The sequence below is a fragment of the Lissotriton vulgaris genome, chromosome 1_2, assembly GCF_964263255.1.
Source record: "Lissotriton vulgaris chromosome 1_2, aLisVul1.2, whole genome shotgun sequence".
Taxonomy (NCBI): domain Eukaryota; kingdom Metazoa; phylum Chordata; class Amphibia; order Caudata; family Salamandridae; genus Lissotriton; species Lissotriton vulgaris.
Window position 1 is genome coordinate 164189006 of NC_141686.1, and position 22725 is coordinate 164211730.

Genomic DNA, 22725 nt, shown 5'->3' on the forward strand with positions numbered 1-22725 from the left:
ATCTGTGACAGGCCTGTGAAATGCTCCGATTCACAGTGCAATGCTGATGCACTTAAGAGTGCGCGTTCAGAAGTGTGTGAACTCGAGTTTCCCTACTTTATTTTCCTTGCAATATTATACAGCGCGAACTCGACAACATGGCATGAGCACAATTTACATTACAGAAGAACACATTGATTTGTGGTAGACACGGGGAGACAAAGCGATTTGCCTGGAATCACAGGATGTTAAGCTGATGCTGAGATTCTAACGTAGCTCCCCATCTCTAAAGTTCGCAATTCTAGAACTTGTGGTGGGAGGTGTGTCTAAAAGTGTATGTCGGTGCTGGGCATCAATGAGAGAGACCTGTGCATTTTTCCAATTGGTGGTGAAAAAATATGAGTATGTTGCTGGAGATGTGGGCCGCCGTGCCACCAATGTACTTACGGGGGAGGGTAAACACCCATTATTCCACAAATTTCTTTCCGCATACCATCACTCTGCATACTTTCATTACGAAAGTACCATGACTCCGCAATGCCATTATAACGCATGGCATTACATTTTATATACTTTTACCACGCATACATTTACAACTAAATTCGTTGTAAATGCATGAATGGTAAAAGCATGTTTTTTAAAAATGTTTGGATAAGGCAAGTATGGGTATAGGGTATATGTTTTGGGGTACTGAGGTATATGTTTTGGGGTGTTTGGGTATTTTAATGGTTCAGATATAGTTTTGGGTTATGGGGTACAGGGGTATTTTTAGGGTTCAGGGCTAGGTTTGGGTTTTGGGGTATAGGGGTATTTTTAGTGTTCAGGGGTAGGTTTGGGTTTTGGGGTACAGGGGTATTTTAAGGGTTCAGGGCTAGGTTTGGGTTTTGGGGTACAGGGGTATTTTTAGGGTTCAGGGCTAGGTTTGGGTTTTGGGATACAGGGGTATTTTAGGGTTCTGGGCTAGGTTTGGGTTTTGGGGTACATGGGTATTTTTAGGGTTCAGGGGTAGGTTTGGGTTTTGGGGTACAGGGGTATTTTAAGGGTTATGGGCTAGGTTTGGGTTTTGGGGTACAGGGGTATTTTAGGGTTCAGGTGTATGTTTGGGTTTTGAGGTACAGGGGTATTTATAGGGTTCAGGGCTAGGTTTTGGTTTTGGAGTACAGGGGTATTTTTAGGGTTTAGGGATAGGTTTGGGTTTTGGGGTACAGGGTAGATTTATAGGGTTAAGATGGGTTAGTGTTTAAGGGTGTTGGGGTATTTTATAGAGTAAGGGTGGGTTATGATTATGGGGTGCAGGGGTATTTAAAGTAGGGGTGGGCGGAATTGGCACGGACTTGGTACAATAAATCCGCAATATTTCGTTCCGTCAGATTTCCAATTATTAAAACAGAAACCTCATATATTCAAGGTAAAATAACAAATGCTAAAATGTATATAGTCATTTCACAAACGTGAAATTAGCTTCCAGCAAGCAGTGAGAGAGGTGATGATTTTGAGATCAAGCCCCTGCAAACCATTATGGGACGAGATTAGCAGTGGGAAGTGAATATTATAGTATCCAAATAATTCTACAAAGAGCTGCACTTTACCTCGTTTTCCCCAGTTGTCCCCAAGAGGCAAATGCAATAGCATTTAAAATATTATACATCAAGCTGCAGTTCACCTCATGGTCCCTAGATGTCCCTGATGAGGCAAATGCAATAGCATTTAAAATATTACACATCAAGCTGCAGTTCACCTCGTGGTCCCTAGATGTCCCTGATGAGGCAAATGCAATAGCATTTAAAATATTATATATCAAGCTGCAGTTCACCTCGCCGTCCCTAGATGTCCCTGATGAGGCAAAAGCAATAGCATTTAAAATATTATACATCAAGCTGCAGTTCACCTCGTCGTCCCAAGATGTCCCTGATGAGTAAAATTCAAAAACATTGAAACCCTTTCATGAATGCTAAAAATTATGCTAAGCTTATCCCATAATGCTTTGCAGGGCCTTTTAGTTGTATTTTTGCCCATAACTGTGCTTGGGGTGGTTCTAAGAGAATGGGACCTCCACTGAAGTACTATTTAAAGGGAGCAGGAATGTATAGAACCTGGGAAGAAAAAACAACACTCGTGACGGAATGCCCCCAGCGATTGTCACACCCCCTGCACACACCCACAGCACAATGCAGACACGCCCACAAGGGACTACTTTGCTGGCACGGTTCTTTTACATTTTAAATGTATATGGTGGGCGTCTGCATAGCCTATGTCCTTCTGCTGCAACTGCCCTTTCCAATGCTGTATTGGGTGTTGTGATTGGTGCTGTGGTTCCCGAGTTTACCTGGCCAAAAGGTGCACGTTCTCTCTTTATAATAGTAGTATAGATTAAATATGTACATTTAGTTATTGGTATTTGTTTATAATTAATTGTTAAATAATTTTTATTTGGTAATTACTTACATTTTCATTGAGAATTAATTTTATTAAATTGATTAATTGATAATTATGTTAATTTTACTAATTTATTTTCTGTAGTGGGTTTATAGGTAATAGGGTGGGAAGTAATTTAATTATAACTAATTACATATGTTAATTTTTTGGGGGTATTTATTAGATTTTAATTGTTAAGTAAGTTTTAATTACTAATTAATTAATTGTTAATTTGTAATTAATTAGTATTGATGGATAACTAATTGTAATGATTAAATTAAATTAGTATTTGTAATTAATTAATTTTTATATTATATTAAATTGGTAATTTTTTTATAGATCTTAATATATATATATTTTTAAATAATATATGAAGTATCTACTTTCCCTACTGTTGCACTCACTGGAGTGGGAATAGTAATTTTTACTCCTACGCTATCCAACGCTTTCCCTACTGTTGCACTCTCTGGAGTGGGAATAGTAATTTTTACCCCTACGCTATCCAACGCTTTCCCTAATGGTGCACTCTCTGGAGTGGGAATAGTAATTTTTACCCCTACGCTTTCCAACGCTTTCCTTACTGTTGCACTCTCTGGAGTGGGAATAGTAATTTTTACCCCTACGCTATCCAACGCTTTCCCTAAAGTTGCACTCTCTGGAATGGGAATAGTAATTTTTACCTCTACGCTTTCCAACGCTTTCCTTACTGTGGCACTCTCTGGAGTGGAAATAGTAATTTTTGTCCCTGCGCTATCCAACGCTTTCCCTACTGTTGCACTCTCTGGAGTGGGAATAGTAAGTTTTACCCCTAAGCTATCCAACCCTTTCCCTACTGTTGCACTCTCTGGAGTGGGAATAGTAATTTTTACCCCTACGCTATCCAACGCTTTCCCTACTGTTGCACTCTCTGGAGTGGGGATAGTAATTTTTACCCCTACGCTATCCAACGCTTTCCCTACTGTTGCACTCTCTGGAGTGGGAATAGTAATTTTTACCTCTACGCTATCCAACACCTAATCTACTGTTGCACTCTCTGGAGTGGGAATAGTAATTTTACACTTCCGCTATCCTACGGTAATAATATTTGATAATTTTTAATTATATTATGTTACTATATACATATGTTTTAACAAATATGATTGTAAAAAAAATGTTGATAATTTTATTTAATTATTTAATTATTATAAGTTAATTTAAGTATTTTTAAGTATATTTTAGTAAATAATTTGTAATATTAATTTAATTTAACATTGTTTTTAATAAAGTCGATATTTTTACAGACTATATTTTTGTAAACGATATTTTTTACTCGATATTTTTGTACTTACCTATTATGTCAGTGATCCCTTCCTCCCATACATAAAATACTGCGAGCCCTGGGACCAAAAATAGCCTGTGGGGTGGGGAGGGCACTCCCCTCTTCCCGTATGGAATGCAGCCCTGGGGGTCCATAATGGCTCAGGTAGGGGGGCCACATGCCTCTTCCCCTTAAATAAATATTGCGGTCCTCTTGGTGGGCTCCCTAGGGCCTATAATTTAAGAATGCGATCCCGGCTGCCATTCTTTTTTAATCCCAAGGGAGTCCACCACATGGGGCCTAGGTGGTAGGGGATACCTAACCTGCTCCTTTATATTACTTTTTTTAAACGTAAGTATCGAGGATTAAGTCCCCAAGTCCTGTAATAGCTGCCAGCAACATTTTTCTGGTAGCCATTCAGAGCGCTCGCTTCCACAGGAGTCTGACTCCTGCTGGAGCGAATTAGTTCAAGGGCAAAAAATAGCTCCCTGGGCCACTTGGAATGATCCTTTTTTAAATTGGTGCAAGAATCTCTAAAGCCTCTCTCGTACCCACACTGTATAGATCTACAAATAATTTTGACACTTAGTTTGTAAAAACCCTCTTAACAAATAAACCAAATCACAAAAAGCACAAACTGCGGACCAAGATCTACCTTCCTGCCAAACTCGGTATATTATTATTATTATTATTTGGAGTTTTATATAGCGCGCGGTTACCCTTGGGCATCCCAGCGCTTGTTCACGATTCCAGGGGGTAGGAATAGAAAGGCAGCATTAAGCGGGAAACAGGTAGGTCCTAAGTAGCTTCCGGAACCGCATAGTACAGGTCTCTGCACGTAGATTCAAAGGCAGCGCATTCCATAAATTGGCTGCGTTCACTGAGAATCTTCTACCGCCCGTCCGGGCTCTTTTCACTCTGACCGTTTGTAGCAAATATTTGTGATCCGAGCGCAGGGCTCTGGTAGCATTTTAGGGGAGCACCATACTGCCCAAAATAGGAGATCCCTTCCCCTGAAGGATTTTATGAGCCGTACAGAGGGATTTGAATTTTATCCTGTCCCGTACCAGGAGCCAATGCAGCGCTCTCAGTGCCGGTTTTGCTGACTGTCTCCTAGGAATGTTCATCAGCAACCTTGCTGCTGCGTTCTGCACTTGTTGGAGTTTATTGAGCATTTACCTGTGTCTAGTTCCTGGGTATAATTCCATTCAGCAGTTCCCCTTTCATTAAAAACCTGGGGATGTGGTCCCAAGGGCCTTACAAGGTTCAGGAAGGGGCTGCGTGCCCCTCTTCCCTTTTAAGTTATATGTACGGACCTCAAGGATGGGGTTCCCAAGGATAGGCCCTATGGCCAACCCCACACCACACAGGCCACAGAGCCTCGACACAGGCCAAACCTTGTTTCTAGCCTGGCAACAGGCTGGGCCCTGCGGCCAACCCCCCACCATGCACAACCGAAGACCCTGCAAAGTGTGGATTTGGCATCCTTCATGGGGTTTGCCACATGGCCTAGGCACTGGAAAAGTGCAGCGTGGGGTGGCTGCATGTGGGGGGGTGCTGCGGGCGGCGACAGAGGTCAGTGCAGGCTGTGCTTGACAGTGGGGTTGCGTTCACGTACAGTAATTAAATGTACATTTAAAAAAACTAGAAATTCACTCAAAAAACAAAAGGTTAAAGTAACATTATAGTTAGGTGTGTTAAAAAGATATGCTTAAAACTATTTAACATTGTTAATGTTAATGTTAAAATTATTTCTATAGCGCTACATACACCGGATAGGTTTCTTGGCGCTTAGGGACAGGGTGCTGTGCGGAGGTGATTTAGATGGAATAGGCTGACGTGAAAAGCCAGGTTTTAAGCTGCTTCCTAAATTGAAAGTGGTTATCAATTAGACGTAGAGAAATGGGAATAGAGTTCCAGAACTGGGGGGCCAGCATTGAGAAGCACAGCCCGCCGTGTTTGTTTCGTTTTTTGGGGTACTCAGAAGGCAGTGGCAGGACGATCGAAGGGTGCCGGAGGGACTGTATTTCTTAATTTTGCTGGATATGAATGCCGGGCCGGTGTCCATCAAAGCTTTGTGGACAATACAGCCTAATTTGAATGCACAGCGTTGGCTCACAGGGAGCCAATTAAGTTGTTGAAGCAGAGATTTAACATGGTGGCGAGAAGAGAGTTGGAAGATAAGCCTGGCTGCATGGTTCTGTATCAGTTGTAAGCGTTGTACTTGATAGGCTGGGATGACAACATACAGAGAATTTGCATAATCCAGTCTGGAAATAATTTACGCCTGGACTACCAAGGTGGCTGCTTCTTTCGACAGGAATCTTTTTATCTTCTTTATTTTCCGCAGCGTAAAGAAGCAAGCCGAGATCACTGAGTTATATTATTTCTTATTAACTATTTTAAATACGTTTCTTTAAAGTTGATATTCATAAAAAAAAAGAATATTCACACCTGTTTCTGGTTGATATTCTTTCCACAATATGTTTGCTGTAATATTGTTGTTGCTCTCATTATATGTATAGGAGCATGATGTTATGGAAGCACCATCAGGCAAACTTTACTTGGAGTCATGGGATTGCTTCATATGTAGATTCTGGAAACTTAGCATTCTTGTGTGAACTCCCCTAGTAGGTTTTTGACTGGTATCTTCCTCTGAGTTATAACTCTTCAGGTGTATGCCAGTCGTGTTAACAGGTTTCTTGCCTTTTTGTCGTGCAGGCCATGGAGGCGTGCAAGGATGCTGGTCTTGTGAAGTCCATTGGGGTGTCGAATTTCAACCGCAGGCAGCTGGAACTGATCCATAACAAACCAGGGCTCAAGTACAAACCTGTCTGCAACCAGGTAAGAGACTGTGGTTCCCAAACTGGTGCAGCAATATTTTCTCTGGTTTTAAAAGGTTTAGTGGCAGCTATTCTGCTTCAGTGTTCTGTCCTGGTTGAATTAATTGTTGTTTCTGGGATTCATTTCCTCACATTTTGCACTATGGATCACTATGAAAACTCTTCAAGGGATCTCCAAATAATCCATAGAAAATATTGTGTTTTAGGTTTCATGGTGAATCCAAGTGGTTCTTGTTATGCTATGCCGATTTGTTGAGCGCATTATCACCCAGGAGGGTATCTTGGTACTGAGAAAGTGTGAGTCTGGCCAAACTTATGGCCTAGTGGGACTATTCCAAAAACCAGGTCTTCAGCTTCTTGCAAGAAGTGAGGAGGAGACTCATCAATCAATCAATCATATCATTTGTAAAGTGCACTACTCACCCGTGAGGGTCTTAAGGCGCTGGGGTGGCGAATGCTGCTACTGCTCGAAAAGCCAGGTTATAAGGAGTTTTCCGAAGGTCAGCAGGTCCTGGGGCTGCCTTAGATGGATGAGGAGGGTGTTCGAGGTCTTGGTGGCGAGGTGGGAGAACGATCTGCCGCCGAAGGTCACTCTTCGGAAGCGGGGGACTGTGGCTAGGGTGAGGTTGGCGGAGCGGAGCTGGCAGGTGGGGGTGTAGAAGCTGATTCGTCTGTTGAGGTACGTTGGTCCGGTGTTGTGGAGTGCCTTGTGTGCGTGGGTGAGGAGCTTGAAGGTTATCCTATTGTTGACCGGGAGCCAGTGCAGGTCTCTCAGGTGGGGTGTGATGTGGCTGCAGCGAGGGATGTTGAGGATCAGGCGGGCAGAGAAATTCTGGATGCATTGGAGCCGTCTCAGGAGTTTGACCAAGTCTCCTCCGTAGAGGGTGTTTCTGTAGTCCAACCTGCTGCTGACGAGGGCCTTGGTGACAGTTTTCTTCGTTTCAGTGGGGATCCACTTATAGATCCTGCGGAGCATGCGGAGTTTGTTGAAGCAGGAGGATGAGACGGTGTTGACCTGTTTAGTCACGGAGAGGTTGCTTGTGTGGTCGGTGGATGTTGGAGCGGTTCCCAGTGCGGTCGGCCACCAGGAGTTGTCCCTGGCTGAAAGGGTGGATCCGAGGATGAGGACGTCTGTCTTGTCAAAGTTCAGCTTCAGTCGGCTGTTCCTCATCCATTCAGCGAAGGCCTTCATTCCTTCATGAAGGTTGGCTTTGGTGGTGTGGGGCTCTTTGGTGAGGGAGAGGATCAGCTGGGTGTCATCGGCATAGGAGATAATGTTGAGATCATGCCTACGGGCGACGTGGGGGAGCGGGCCCATGTAGATGTTAAACAGAGTTGGGCTGAGGGATGAGCCCTGGGGTACGCAGCAGATGATCTCAGTGGCTTTGGAGCAGAAGGGGGAAGCTAGACGCTCTGTGTTCTGCCGGAGAGAAAGGAAGTGGTCCAGTCCAGGGCCTTCTCTTTGATCCTGGCGATATGGAGGCATGTTCGTAGTGTGTGGTGGCAGACCGTGTCAAAGGCGGCTGACAGGTCCAGAAGGATGAGGGCCGCCGTTTCTCCGTTGTCCAGGAGGGACTTGATGTCATCGGTGGCGGCTCTGAGGGCAGTCTCGGTGCTGTGGTTGCTGCGGAACCAGGACTGGGAAGGGTCCAGGATGTTGTTCTCCTCGAGGTAGCGGGTCAGCTGTTCTTTGACGGTCTTCTCGATGACCTTTGCTGGGAACGGGAGCAGGTAGATGGGCCGGAAGTTCTTGAGGTCCTTGGGGTCCGCCTTGGGTTTCTTGAGTAAGGCATTGATCTCGGCATGCTTCCAGCTCTCCGGGAAGGTTGCTGTCTCAAAAGAGGTGTTGATGACTTTCCGGAGATGAGGTGCGATGGATGTGATGGCTTTGTTGAAGATGTGGTGTGGGCATGGGTCTGACAGAGATCCGGAGTGGATGGTGTTCATAATCTTGATGGTGTCTTCGTCATTGATGTTCGTCCAGGAGAGCAGGCGGATGGTGCAGATGGTGATCGTGGGGGCAGAGGTCTCAGTGGTTGTTGGGACGGTTGTGGCGTTGAAGCTGTCGTGAATGTCTGCGATTTTGCGGTGGAAGAAGGTGGCCAGCGAGACGCACAGGTCTTGCGAGGGTGGGACGTCACTGGTGTTGGAGCTGGGGTTGGAGAGTTACTTCACGATGTTGAAGAGCTCTTTGCTGTTGTGCGAGTTGTTGTCTAGGTGGTTTTTGAAGGAGGCCCTTTTGGCGGATCTGATGAGATGATGGTGTCTGCAGGTGGCGTTCTTGTGGGCTGCGTGGCTGTCCGGTGTTCGTTCACGGAGCCGGATCTTCTCCAGCTTTCAGCATGTGTGCTTGGAGGCCCGGAAGTCTTAAGTGAACCATCTGGCTTTCTTGTTGGTGTGACTTTTGGAGGGTTTCTTGATCGAGGCGAGGGTGTTGGCGCAGTCGTTGATCCACTGGCTGAGGTTGCGGGCGGCGGTGTCAAGGTCGTTGGGGTCGGCGGGTGGGCTCTAGGCAAGGGTGGTGGTTAGCTGGTCTTCGGTGACTTTGCTCCACCAGCGGCGAGGCATCTGTTGCATGGTGGGTTTCTTGGAGGTGAAGTGCATGCAGCGATGGTCGGTCCAGTGGAGTTCGGTGGTGTTGTTGTTGAAGGAGATGTGGGGGCTTGCGGAGAAGATGGGGTCAAGCGTGTGACCGGTGGAGTAGGTGGGTGTTGTGGCGAGTTGTCGGAGTCTGAGGTTGGCTAGGTTGTCGATCAGGGTGGTGGAGTTGGCGTTGTTGTTGTTCTCGAGGTGGAAGTTCAGATTCACGAGGAGGATGTACTCCGTGGAGGCGAGGGTGTGTGTGCTGATGAAGTCGGCGATGGAGTCGCTGAACTGTGCTCGGGCCTGGGGGTCTGTAGATGAGGGTTCCTATGAGGGTGGTGTTGGGGGCAGTGTGGATCTGAAGTGCAGGTGTTCGGCGGTGCTGAGGGTGTCGCCGGTGCTGGTCAAGACTCTGAGAGTGTTCCTGTGGACGATGGCGATTACTCCTCCTGCTCCTTTGGTGCGGTCCCTGCGGGTGATCTTGTAGCTATGGCTATGGCGGATGCTTGTGAAACGGCAAAGCGTGGGTGCGCTTTGTGTGGCCAGGAAGCAGGTGTGTGATCGTCCGGCGGTGTTGAGTGCGTGGAGGGTTCTGGCATCGTAGCGGTGTTGGGCGTCGTGGCGTTCGCATGGTCCAGGGGTCCTGGCGCTGGGGGCTGTTCAGGCGTGGACAGGAGAAGACGGGCATGCCTTTGGGGCACCCTCTGCGTGCGGCCTCCATATGAGGGCGGGCCGCAGGAGAACTGGGCACAGGAAGGAAAAACAAATTTAGGCAAGAAAACAAGTACAGGCACAGAGGAATAAAAACAAGGCTGGGCAAGAAAGCTAGTACAGGCACAGGGGAATAAAAACAAGTCTGGGCAAGAAAGCAAGTACAGGCACAGGGGAATAAAAACAAGTCTGGGCAAGAAAGCAAGTTAGGCACGGGAATAAAAACAATTTTGAGCAAGAAAGCAAGTACAGGCACGTGGAAATAAAAGTCTGGGTAAGAAAACCAGTACAGGCACAGGGAAATAAAAACAAGTCTGGGCAAGAAAGCAAGTTAGGCACAGGGGATTAAAAACAAGTCTGGCAAGTTAGGCACAGGGGGCAAGTTAGCACAGGGGAACTCATGTGCAGCAGGTCGTCCCATGCGTTCGGAGCAATGTAGGGAAAGGCTTGACTGCCGGATCTGGTTTTCCATATGCATTGGATGTCTGCAAGTAGGGGTCCGGACCAGCTGAGGTGCCTAATTCTTCTTGTAATATCTTTTTTGGGTCACTTTATTATCTCAGAAGAGATCTCCATGACATATTACTGGTGAGTTTTCCAGAATGAATGATTTATATGAATAGTGGTACACCCATGAACCCTTTTGGGGTTGTGCCTAGAAGTGTTCTGGGTCAAACACCACAAAAGGAGGCTTTGCAGTGGAGTGAAAGTGGGTGAATGTGGTCCCCTGCAGGACAGAAGAAAACCCTTTTAACAAAGTTGCTTATTTGTCAGACTGTTGCAAAAAGAACAGATGATGGAAGGAATGCTGAACCAATCATACAATCACCCCAGTCACAGATCTGGGTTAAATCCATCGATATTTAACCCAGATCTCTTGCCTGGGGGTGAATGTTTTGATTTGTTCCGCATTCCGTCCATCATTTCTGTGTCTTTTGCTCTCTCAGCCTAAGTGCTCCGGGTTTGCCCAGACTTGGGTCCCGGGCTCACTGTTCCACTGGATTCAAGGTAGCCTGGCTGAAGAGGGGTGAAACAGTGAAACTGGTCCCAAGATGCTTGTTTCTAGTTCAGGGAGGGCCTGGCTGGTCAGTTTGGGTTGGACTGTTCCCATGAGGAACAGGGTTAAAACTGATTTGCATATTGCTGTGTCGGAACTGAACTATAAGTTGATGAGAAAGTTTATTTATCAGACAAAGACGTCCGCCCTCTTAAAAATCCTGAATCTGTTCTATCATTTCTTCTATTTCTAAATCACTTAACCACTTCAGTACTATCAACCTTATTGCGTCCTGACAAAACTGAGGTACAGTAGAATGAAGAATTTGAGGGGTAAAGACAGATACAGGAAGTACGGGATCATCAGTCATTTCAGGTGCAGTGGCCTGGGAGTGGGGTGCAGTGCCCTGAGATAGGGGTGTAAGGGATGTACCGGTACTGGTTGGAAACTAGGGAGCTGAAAAACCACGGGTAAAGGTGGTGGTTGCCGGAGGTACAGGGGGAATGACATTTGGCGGTCCCGGGGTAAGAGGTGTCAAAGGTCCACATGGGGTTGGGGGTCGTTCAATCAATATTCCGTCAAATTCTGAATCCACATCTTCTTGCTGGATTTGTGCTGTACTGTCAGTCTGACTACATATTCCATGGATATTAGTAATCTATGCTCTCGATCTCAACATTCCTTCTTCTCCTGAACTTCCTTATACTTCAATTCCTTATACTTTTGATACTCTGTTTTCCTTTCTTGTTCCCTTTGTACATTCTTCGCCTTGAGCTGCCACTCCTTTATTTCCTTCTTCCACATACGCAAACTGTCAAACATAGCTGGACTAACTTTCTTTAAAAACAATAGTTTCTCTAAATACTTGAGTTTGTTAGGGTCCATTGTCCCCTCTAATGGCCATTGTAACTGAGGATCACATTTTCTATATTTGTTCCACAATGCATTATACATGATGGGACAACTACCATATTTGATGTACTTCTCAAAATTCGGCGTACCTTCTGGTGGCGCCGGCTGACTTGCTTCCAAAATGCTCTGCTTATCGCAGCAGCTGCAACAAAACTTCCAAAGTGTGCTAAATACAGGCATGCTATATAGGATATAAAAACGTATAAACAGAGATAAATGAAAAAATATCTTGAATTTACCTGTAAGAAAAAATGTTAATCAATACCAAATAACAAGTTCAAAAGAAGTTTCATAACAAATTCCAAAACAATTGCAGACAAATTCCAAAATAACCAAAAGAACCGGTTCAATACAAATCTACCTTATTCGTAGTCTTCAACTCCCACCTGCCCATTCTTCCTGATCCAAAAGAATGACCATCCGAGAGCCCCAGTCAAGGCTAGCAGCCGCCAGGAAGATCAGAGTCGGAGAGCTGAAAAATCACCTTGGACACGAGAACTAGTCTCTTCAGGTGGTGCGCTCGTCAGCGAAGTTTGTCTTACCGACAGAATCTCCTCCCCAGGTCCGACTGCAAGTCTTTGATGGTACCCTACATTGGGCGCCAATTTGTGGAAGTAGATTATTAATAACCCACTGGTGCAGGGTCACCCTTTAATCCACAGGTTCTTAACAAGTAAGGAGGAATCGCCACTGGAGTGAAGTACAAACCAAGGATCATTTATTTAGCATTCATGAATGGGGGCCCATCACACAAGCATCATAGTGATACTCTAGGAGAAGCACACTGAACGATGGGTTACATGGGTTTTCATAGCAATAAATCACAAACAAGAGATGCTCAGAGGTAAATAGAGCTTTGGGAAAACACACAAATGAGGTAATGGTAAGAATCGACAGCCTCAGTGTCTTGTGCAATTGCTATGTCCTAAGGCTGAACAACAGGATATGCAATCTGAATAAACTTTACTTGAGGATTAACCATTGTCTGAAAAACCTTGAGCAGGTGCCAGCTGTTCTTTTGCGCTGACTCTGCATGTATACACAGCCTACAATGCCCCAATCTAGATTCTTTACTCATGTTTATACATACAGATGCTGTGTCAAGGAAAGAGCCAGGCTGGAAGCATGGCAGGGGTGAAAAATGGATGAGGCATATCTTGATCAAAAAACGAGAGAATCAGATTTTACATTTTAACACAGGTTTGCATTGCAACTGTGCCCTCTGCGGTGCCTTCAGGACACAGAGTGTGCAGTGGCATCGTAGAATGCATCAGGTTGCTCTTACTTCTGTTGCCAGAAAAACAATGGCTCCTGTGGACTAATGGAAACGTATTCTTAATAAAGCTTGCACAAAGGCAATGTACAGGGTTAGATTGATGTCAGAAAGAGAGCAAGCCGAACACACCATGGATTTAGTTTGTATGAACAATGATTTATACAGTGAGTTTTAAATTGAAAACAATAGATACATGCTAATTAAGTAATAGTCAAACATTGGTGGAGATCTTACAGAATCATAGATATGTGTATGCCTGCTCCAGGACCCCTTAAGAGCAGAACAGCATGTGTCTGTCTGCTTGGTTCAATGACCTGGTAAGACCTCCACCACTGGATGGAAGCTAAGTAGTAAGACAGAGCTACCGCCCGTCTTGCCACAAGTACACTTTGTGTACCAACATGCTCCTACACCTCCAGCGCGCAGACACACCCAATCGTCGCACCCTACAACTGCACTTTCTCCGTGCCCTCTGATTCCCCGCTATTGGGAATCACTCCAGGCAGTACCATTCACTAATCTGCCAGCCGACCTCTACCCTCACAAGGGCACCCAGCCTGGTCCCCTGTGAGTACTCACAGTGACACTCTTTCTGCACTAGGCTGTGCAGACCATCCTTCAGGTGCCCCTACACTCCAGGTCCTGAAGAGACCCTATATTGCACACAGGACTGAAACGCCGTAGACTGTTTACCAAAGCGAACCATTATCCAGTACTTATCATTTATAAAGTGCGGATTTACACAATATATACCTGTTAATGGTCGTCTTTATGTTTTAACCCCTTTGCTGCTCATGACGAGCTCAGCTCGTCATGCAGTACACTGGTCGTGTGCTGATGGCGAGCTGAGCTCGTCATGAAATAATGTATTTCAAGGCTCTCCAGCACAGGAGGGGAATTGCCTTAGCAGTCATGTGGTTAAAGGAAACCTTGTACATATGTCACTAATATGTCACCATTAGTTTAGGATCCAATTTTTCACTGGGACACCACTCACCAATGTTTGACTATTATTTAAATATCATGTATGTATTGTTTTCAATTTAAAACTCACTGTATAAATCATTGTTCATACAAACTAAATCCATGGTGTGTTTGGTTTGCTCTTTTTTTACATCAATCTAACTCTGTTCTTTGCCATTGTGCAAGCTTTATAAAGAATACTTTTCCATTAGTCAACAGGAGCCATTGTTTTTTGATAATACTTCAACTTCCCTGGCTCCTTGTGAGCAGGGTTCCCTTGTCCTTCTGTTGCAGCACAAAACACACAGTCCCCAGTGCTGAAGGCAGAAAAACTTGAAGTATTTGCTGTTCCTGAGACTTATTGAACAAGGGACAAGCTGTACCTCAAGCCCTTGGAGAAACTCACAAAAAGGAAGTTGCAGAAATGTCAGTCCAGTCCTTTCACTGGCCAAGACAAAAGCAGTCACAGCAGGCTAATACAGCAAAGAGCACACAGCGAAGGGGTAGTCTCGCCTCACAGCTTCTCCAGCTCTTCTTCTTGGCGTTCTTCTTGGTTCCAAAAGAATTCTAAACTTCTGTGGTCTTGGCCCCAATATTTATATCCCCCAAATCCTTTGTGCTTCCAGGCAGAGAGTGTCTGTGCTTAGTCCAAACCAGTTCCTTCCTCTCTGTCCCAGCTTTCTGGCAGGGGCTGGACACCGCATTTTGGAAGGCAGACCAGGCCCATTCAGGAGCAAGGAAATCTCCTACCACTACTCTAAATGCAGCCCAGGTCTATTCAGTCGAGCCCTGGCCCATCAGACTCTCTGGAGCGACTGCAGATCCCCAGCCCCTGTCACTCTAAAGCCAGACATTCAAGTAAGCATGGGCGAATTTTGAGAATCTCGCGTTCGCGAATTTTGCGGATTTGTGAACTTGCAATCCGCAAAATCCACGAATTCTCGCAAATTTGCGGATTTTTTTTGTTTTTTTTGTTTTCGCGCGGGTTTCTGCCAGTTCGCGAGGGTTTTGTACAATTTCGCAAACGCGAACTTACCTGTTTTGCGAACTTGTTGTTTCTACGTGTCCAGCCTGTTTGGGACACTCTTCTTCATCACTGCCACCCTCTGTCACCACTGCCACTCTCTGACTACTCATGCCACCCTCTGGCCCACCCATGCCACCCTCTGTTTCATCACAGCACCCTCTGGTTGTCCAGTGTACATTATTGTGGCAAAGCAAAGCACACCTTCCCTGCCTCAAGTGACCTGAATTAATTTGGGGCTGATTAATGTGTCACAGAATATTTTTTTAGCTGGCACCCACTACCTTAGTGCTTCCTGATTAGTGATCTTTTGCACTTGCTAAGTTCTTTCATTGTTGCAAAATTAGTTACAACACCTGCCCTGCCCCAACTGACAATAATGAATTAGGGGCTGATTAATGTGTCACTGGATTTGAACTTCCAGCCTGGCTCCTGCTTGTCTCCCTTAGCTGTAATTCAGGACCTTTGTGGCATATGTGTAACTATTCTGAGGGTCAGAGCAGGGTCACATAATAGTTGCAAGTAGGCAACTGAACTCTGGAGGGGCCCCTCAGGAAGCACTACAGGAAATGGCTACTAATGATGAGCTTGAACTTTTGAACCTGGTAAGTAGTTTCAGTTTTGCTAAGATCGTATTTCTGCAATTTAGCGCTTATTCGCGGGGCGCGAAGTTGAACTGGGAAGCCGCGAACTCACGCGAACAGTGCGAGCAAGCCATAAAATCCGTTGCTCGCGGATTTGCGGATTTTGGGACTACCTTAAGGTTGACTTACATGTAAGAAAAGGGAAGGGTAGGGCCTGGCAAGTGGGTGCAATTGCCAAGTCAACATTGCAGTTACAAAATGCACGCAGACACTGCAGTGGCAGGTCTGAGTTATCTTTACTGGGATGCTGCTTTGGGTGGCACAACCAGTGCTGCAAGCCCAAGAGTAGCATTTGATTTATAGGCCCTGGGCGCACACAGTGCACTGTACTAGGGACTGACTAGCAAATCAAATGACCAATCATGGAATCACCAATCCATAACAATTTACAACAGGAGCACTTGCACTTTAACACTGGACAGCAGTGAGAAAGAGCGCAGAGATAATAAACGAGCAAAAACAGAGTAAGAAACGGGAGGTCAGAAAGCAAAAAGACAGGGGAAACACACCAAAAGATGGCAAGTCTAACAGCCAGCCTGCTGCGTTTTGCCAATTGTTCCTTCTTCCCTTGCCAATAGGTCAACAGGTCTTGATTGAGGTGCACCTTTGTTGAGTCACCCAGATAGTCTTGGGCCATCTTCTCAATTTTTATTGTTGATGACACTTGCTGTGTCAGCATTGCCTGTACACTTGATTTAAGTCTTGCCATATGAAATCAGTCCACTGCAGATGTTGGAAGTGAAATTGTTGTTGATGTTGATTTAGTAATAGTGTTGGGTGCTACTGCTGCAGGCATGGCAGGCTAATGGAGAACTGAGAGCCAACTGAGAGCCAACACCACCATCCTCTTGTGAAGGTGAAGGCTGCACATGAGTTCTGACTTGGCCTCGAATTTTCAGTCATTAATCTTGTAGCTCACCTACTTTCCTGATGATCTAATTCTTGTTAATGAAGACATCCAAAGTTGAGAAAGGAATGAAAGAGTCCAACACATATGCACTGTCGGTCCAGTATCGTGGCAGAGGTGTACTCTTGGGAGGACAGTCTCTTATTGCAGCTGTAACCGTGTTCAAGCGAATGACTACGTTTTTGAACAAAGCAGAAGCTTTTTTATTGGGGCTGCAAAAGTTTTGTTCCACCTTTTACAAAGCTTCCTGCAACAGATAAAGGGATGGCTTGTCTCATGGTACTCTCCTTCTTGCTGAATTCCTGTGTCATAATCGCAAAAAGCAGTAGAATTGGATTAGCACACTGCTGGCCCCCATTTGTTCAGCTCCAATGTCATGGCTTTAACAGTTCCATCCCCCCTCATTTATAGTAAATAATCATTGATAGGTCTGCGCCGCTGAAACAGACATTGGAGAGAGTAGTAGATGGAGTTCCCTCGTGTTGGCACCTTCTATATGGGGTCTTTTAAGGGGACACCATGAGCACACCAAGTGATCCTCAACGCTTCTGGCGTTGAAATATGTCTAAAATGAGTGCACATTCGGTGACAGGAGACCAGTGTATTGTGGACTACTTCTATTTTGAGGAAGTATTGCGCAATTAGGCTTATGCACAGGACTATGAAGAATCCTCTGCCAGCCATGGCTTCAAAAATATTATTGTCATTGGTAGCGAATCCAGTGCTGAGACTTCTTGGTTGAAGCCATTCCTATTCTTTTGTATTAAATTTGTCCAAGATGTTGGCAGCTATACTCAATCTCTCCATAGCAAACATGACAACTTTTGCATGCTGCCATAAACCTCAAAATCATCATCAGTGGTGAGACCAGCAGCTAGTCTTTGCTTCTCTCCCTTGAAGAAGATCCATTTTGCAGTGATGAGTGCAGCATGAGTTGCTTAACAACTGATCCTCTTGTATATTATGTGGTGATTGAACAGACAGCTCTCTCCTTCATAGCTTCGCCAAACAATTGCAGTACTTGATGGTTCAGCGCTGGCACAGCAACAGTGGAAAACAAGGTCTGGATGGGAACTTTCTATTTTGAACAAAGGGTCTCCACAAAATCCAGAAACTCTTCTCCTCTCCTTTCATTAAAGAACATTTGAGGCAGTCAAGTGCTAACATTTTGGCCAGCTTTGCATTGTAGCATGGGTACAGTAGTTTGGCGAATCCTTGGTGACCATAGCCTTGATAGTTGGTTTTTGTCACGGTTTTCTTTGTGATACCTCCACTAATTAACTACAGGAGCAGGTAGGTTGTTTTGGCACTTTTATGGTGACTATATACCTCTGTGTTTTGCACCTTTGTAAGATTACTGCAGGTGATGACTGCACAAGCTATACCTCACTGACAAGGCCTAATAAGGCTAACACTGGTCTGGAATTGCTTGTGCTCCCTTCTCGGGGGGGGCCTGGCATTTTGGGATGGACTGTTCCCCATGAGGAGCACACTAAAAATCACTAGTTCATCATCAGCTTCTACACTAGGAAGGCTTCAGAGAAACTTCCTTTTCCCTCATCTCTCATGGTGGATATTGGTCGGGTTGTAAAACATACTAAGATTATTGAAAGAGGGCTTGGAAGAGATGGGTGAATGCTCTTTCTTTTCCTTGCCAGAGATCATGTCGCGAAAGTACCCAATGGAAGAGCAATCACGAGAACATCCTGCTCTGGAGCTAGATCAATGTCCTGCTCTGCTCCTACTTCCAGAAGATCTCAAGTGTTGAAGGCTGTGGCTCTTGCTGTTGAAGATTGGCTTTTCAATTTCAGAATCAATTTCAGACTCATTGCTCTCTATGCCTTCAGTTACTGCAGCACTGAGAGACATGGGCGTTGGTTTCATGATGGTGCAGTTGACCCAATGGGTGATCCTTCTCACAGTCCCTTCCTGCCAGTAGAGAGTTTAGCGGGTACATCAAGTTTCCGGAAAAGGAGGAGGGTTTCATGGCAGTGATGGCACTAACAACAATCTACTTTTCTCCGGTTGCCACTTTCTTGGCATGGCCCTCCTTCTTTAGGGCCAGCTTCACTGCTTCTTTTATGTGAGCAGAAGCACCTAGCAAAGGACTGAGGTCACTGTCAGGTAGTTTGCAGCCTTCTTTCACTCCCAGAATGGTGTGTGATAAATGAAGCAGGAAGAGACTTGAGCAATCTAGTCACTGTCATACAAGTCACCATCATCAAAAATGCTTATGAATAGTATGCCCATGCATTCATAAACTAAATAATTAACTAGACATTAAAATGAAAATCTATAGAATAAACCGCAATGGATCGCACACCGCTAGCCCCCCCTCTGGATCGCACCTAAGGGTTCTGGTACATATAGTTCGTAAGTGGTTCACCTCAGTAGGTGCAAGTAAGTACTTGTTGTTCTCAAGATCTCTAGACCCGAGACATGGCCCGGGTTTCGGGATATCTTCCCTCATCAGTAGAGAACGTAGTTGGGGTGGAAAGGAGGCCGCCACGGTTGTCACAGGCCTCGATACCTAACCGGTTCGCAGGTGCTTCATCCAGAAGCTCGTCAGTTTAAAGGCTCAAGGGAGCCCATTTGTAGAATAGACCGCAATGGATCGCGCATCGCTAGCCCCACCTCCGGATCGCCCCTAAGGATTCTAGTACATATAGTTCGTAAGTAGTTCACCTCAGTAGGTGCAAGTAAGTACTTGTTGTTCTCAAGATCTCTAGACCCGAGACATGGACCGGGTTTCAGGATATCTTCCCTCATCAGTAGAGAACGTAGTTGGGGTCGAAAAGAAGGCCGCCAAGCAACCGTCACAGGCCTCAATGCCTAACCGAAACGCAGGTGCATCATCCAGAAGCTCGTCAGCTTAAATGCTCAAGGGAGCCCATTTGTAGAATCAACCGCAATGGATCGCACACTGCTAGCCCCTCCTCCGGATCGCCCCTAAGGATTCTGGTACATATAGTTCGTAAGTGGTTCACCTCAGTAGGTGCAAGTAAGTACTTGTTGTTCTCAAGATCTCTAGACCGAAGCATTGGCCCGGGTTTCGGGATTTCTTCCCTCATCAGTAGAGAACGTAGTTGGGGTGGGAAAGAAGGCCGCCAAGCAACCGTCACAGGCCTCGATGCCTAACCGGCACGCAGGTGCGTCATCCAGAAGCTCGTCAGCTTAAAGGCTCAAGGTAGCCCATTTGTAGAATCAACCGCAATGGATCGCACACCGCTAGCCCCTCCTCCGGATCGCCCCTAAGGATTCTGGTACATTTAGTTTGTAAGTGGTTCACCTCAGTAGGTGCAAGTAAGTACTTGTTGTTCTCAAGATCTCTAGACCCGAGACATGGCCCGGGTTTCGGGATATCTTCCCTCATCAGTAGAGAACGTAGTTGGGGTGGAAAAGAAGGCCGCCAAGCAACCGTCACAGGCCTCGATGCCTAACCAGCACGCAGGTGCGTCATCCAGAAGCTCGGGAGCTTAAAGGCTCAAGGGAGCCCATTTGTAGAATCAACCGCAATGGATCGCACACCGCTAGCCCCTCCTCCGGATCGCCCCTAAGGATTCTGGTACATATAGTTCGTAAGTGGTTCACCTCAGTAGGTGTAAGTAAGTACTTGTTGTTCTCAAGATCTCTAGACCCGAGACATGGCCCGGGTTTCGGGATATCTTCCCTCATCAGTAGAGAACGTAGTTGGGGTCGAAAAGAATGCCGCCAAGCAACCGTCACAGGCCTCAATGCCTAACCGAAACGCAGGTGCGTCATCCAGAAGCTCGTCAGCTTAAATGCTCAAGGGAGCCCATTTGTAGAATCAACCGCAATGGATCGCACACTGCTAGCCCCTCCTCCGGATCACCCCTAAGGATTCTAGTACATATAGTTCGTAAGTGGTTCACCTCAGTAGGTGCAAGTAAGTACTTGTTGTTCTTAAGATCTCTAGACCGAAGCATTGGCCCGGGTTTCGGGATATCTTCCCTCATCAGTAGAGAACGTAGTTGGGGTGGAAAAGAAGGCCGCCAAGCAACCGTCACAGGCCTCGATGCCTAACCGGTACGCAGGTGCGTCATCCAGAAGCTCGGCAGCTTAAAGGCTCAAGGGAGCCCATTTGTAGAATCAACCGCAATGGATCGCACACCGCTAGCCCCTCCTCCGGATCGCCCCTGAGGATTCTGGTACATATAGTTCGTAAGTGGTTCACCTCAGTAGGTGTAAGTAAGTACTTGTTGTTCTCAAAATCTCTAGACCCGAGACATGGCCCGGGTTTCGGGATATCTTCCCTCATCAGTAGAGAACGTAGTTGGGGTGGAAAAGAACGCCGCCAAGCAACCGTCACAGGCCTCGATGCCTAACCGGCACGCAGGTACGTCATCCAGAATCTCGTCAGCTTAAAGGCTCAAGAGAGCCCATTTGTAGAATCAACTGCAATGAATCGCACACCTCTAGCCCCTCCTCCGGATCACCCCTAAGGATTCTGGTATATATAGTTCGTAAGTGGTTCACCTCAGTAGGTGCACGTAAGTACTTGTTGTTCTCAAGATCTCTAGACCCGAGACATGGCCCGGGTTTCGGGATATCTTACCTCATCAGTAGAGAACGTAGTTGGGGTGGAAAAGAAGGCCGCCAAGCAACCGTAACAGGCCTCGATGCCTAACAGGCACGCAGGTAACACGCTGGTAGGACGAGCAGTGTGCGACCAATTGGATTTTTATTTTTATTTTATTTTTTTTTAATTGAAAATCTATGTTGGTGTCCCTCCAGGGCCCATGGGACAAGGAAGGCTGAGGCAGTCAGGCAAACATCTTAAAAGCAGCATGTGTCCTTCCAGGGCCCAAGAGATCACTATGGGATGCTATGAGAGGCAGAGAAAGTATAAATAAATGAATGAAATAATAGCTGATGACCCTTCCCGACCCATGGAACCCCATTGTAAGCTGAGGGAGGCAGGGAAAAATAGCAACCATGTGCTACAGAGCAGTGCAATCAGCCAGTATAAAGATATTAGGAAAAATATAATAGAAAACAAAAATAAAATTAGATGGACTTCTTCTAATATAAATGTTCGTTGAAAATTGAATAAAATGAAGAGCAATCTCAATTCTCCACCATAAATATGCAATCATTATTCTTTAAAAATGTAAATCCCACACTGGACCCTACTCCAAAACGCCTTTCCATCCACCAACAAAGAAAAAGAAACAATGATAGTGGTGCCTACAATGTCCCAAATAACAAACGTTTTACAATTTACTGCAGTGAACTTACCTGATTTTTTCCAAAAAGTAAAAATGGCAAGGGTGTAGATGCTGCATAGATAGCAAACAAAAAAAAGAGCGATGCTTTTTCCCCAAAATCCAAATCGAGCAAGGGTAGAACAAAGCAAAAGGAGGAGTATTCAGGACAGGAAGACAAAGTTACTACTGCAGGTGTAATAGTCTATTAGTCTGCAAGGCACTAATCTCCTAATAGAAAAATGTGTTTTCTCCTAAAATGTTTCCTCAATGGTCCATTCAGGCAAATATGTAGCCTATTCTTCACAGGTTAAAAACACTGCTGCTCGTGTTGAAAAATACTGCTCACATATCTAATGATAATGTTGTTTGGGTGCGTTTGCTCCTCCTATTTAGGATTTTAAGGTAGGCTTACCCTGCACCTCCCCTTCCCCCCCACCACCCCCCCCCCCGAGGCCTGCCTTGGGTCCGTAAATCTGCAGTAAACATTTTTTAAACATGCCTCCACTTGAAAGAGGAACACCTGAAGTGGGACAGGGCCTGGGGCGAGGAGGGTGCATGTGTATACTTTGGGGAGGTGGTACCTGGTCCCCCTCCCCAAGCCTCTAGAAGGCCCCTAGGGTCCAATAATATTTAAAAGGGTCATGCGGTGTCCCTCCTTGAGCCTTATAACTCTCCGGGAACTCCACCCCTTGGTGCAGCTATTTTAAAAAATAGGAGCGGGTGAGCAGCGCCCCTCCAAGAGCTTTGAAAGGCCCAGGGGGTCCCATCCCTCAGGTCGGTTCCATTGTTGTGTCTCAGCAAGCCCACCAAAAATGGATGCTCCCGCTAGGCGAGATATCAGACACCAGGTTAGGTGCATGCAGGGACATGACAGAGGTTTCCCCTGTGGCCTCTAACGTGTTGGGTCTTGGGTGCCCTGGGTGATCAACAGGGCACCCACCAAGGG

At 45.8% G+C, this 22725-nt stretch overlaps 1 protein-coding gene across 2 annotated transcripts in view; it reads left to right on the top strand.

Annotated features, from left to right (window-relative positions):
- The window catches only part of LOC147734756 (aldo-keto reductase family 1 member C1-like), a 124383-nt gene that overhangs the window by 55707 nt on the left and 45951 nt on the right, over positions 1–22725 (top strand). For both annotated transcript variants that reach the window (XM_086953036.1, XM_086953037.1), the window contains exon 6: positions 6413–6535. In XM_086953036.1, coding sequence (XP_086809162.1) covers positions 6413–6535 — 123 coding nt within the window. The remainder of the gene's footprint in view (positions 1–6412; positions 6536–22725) is intronic.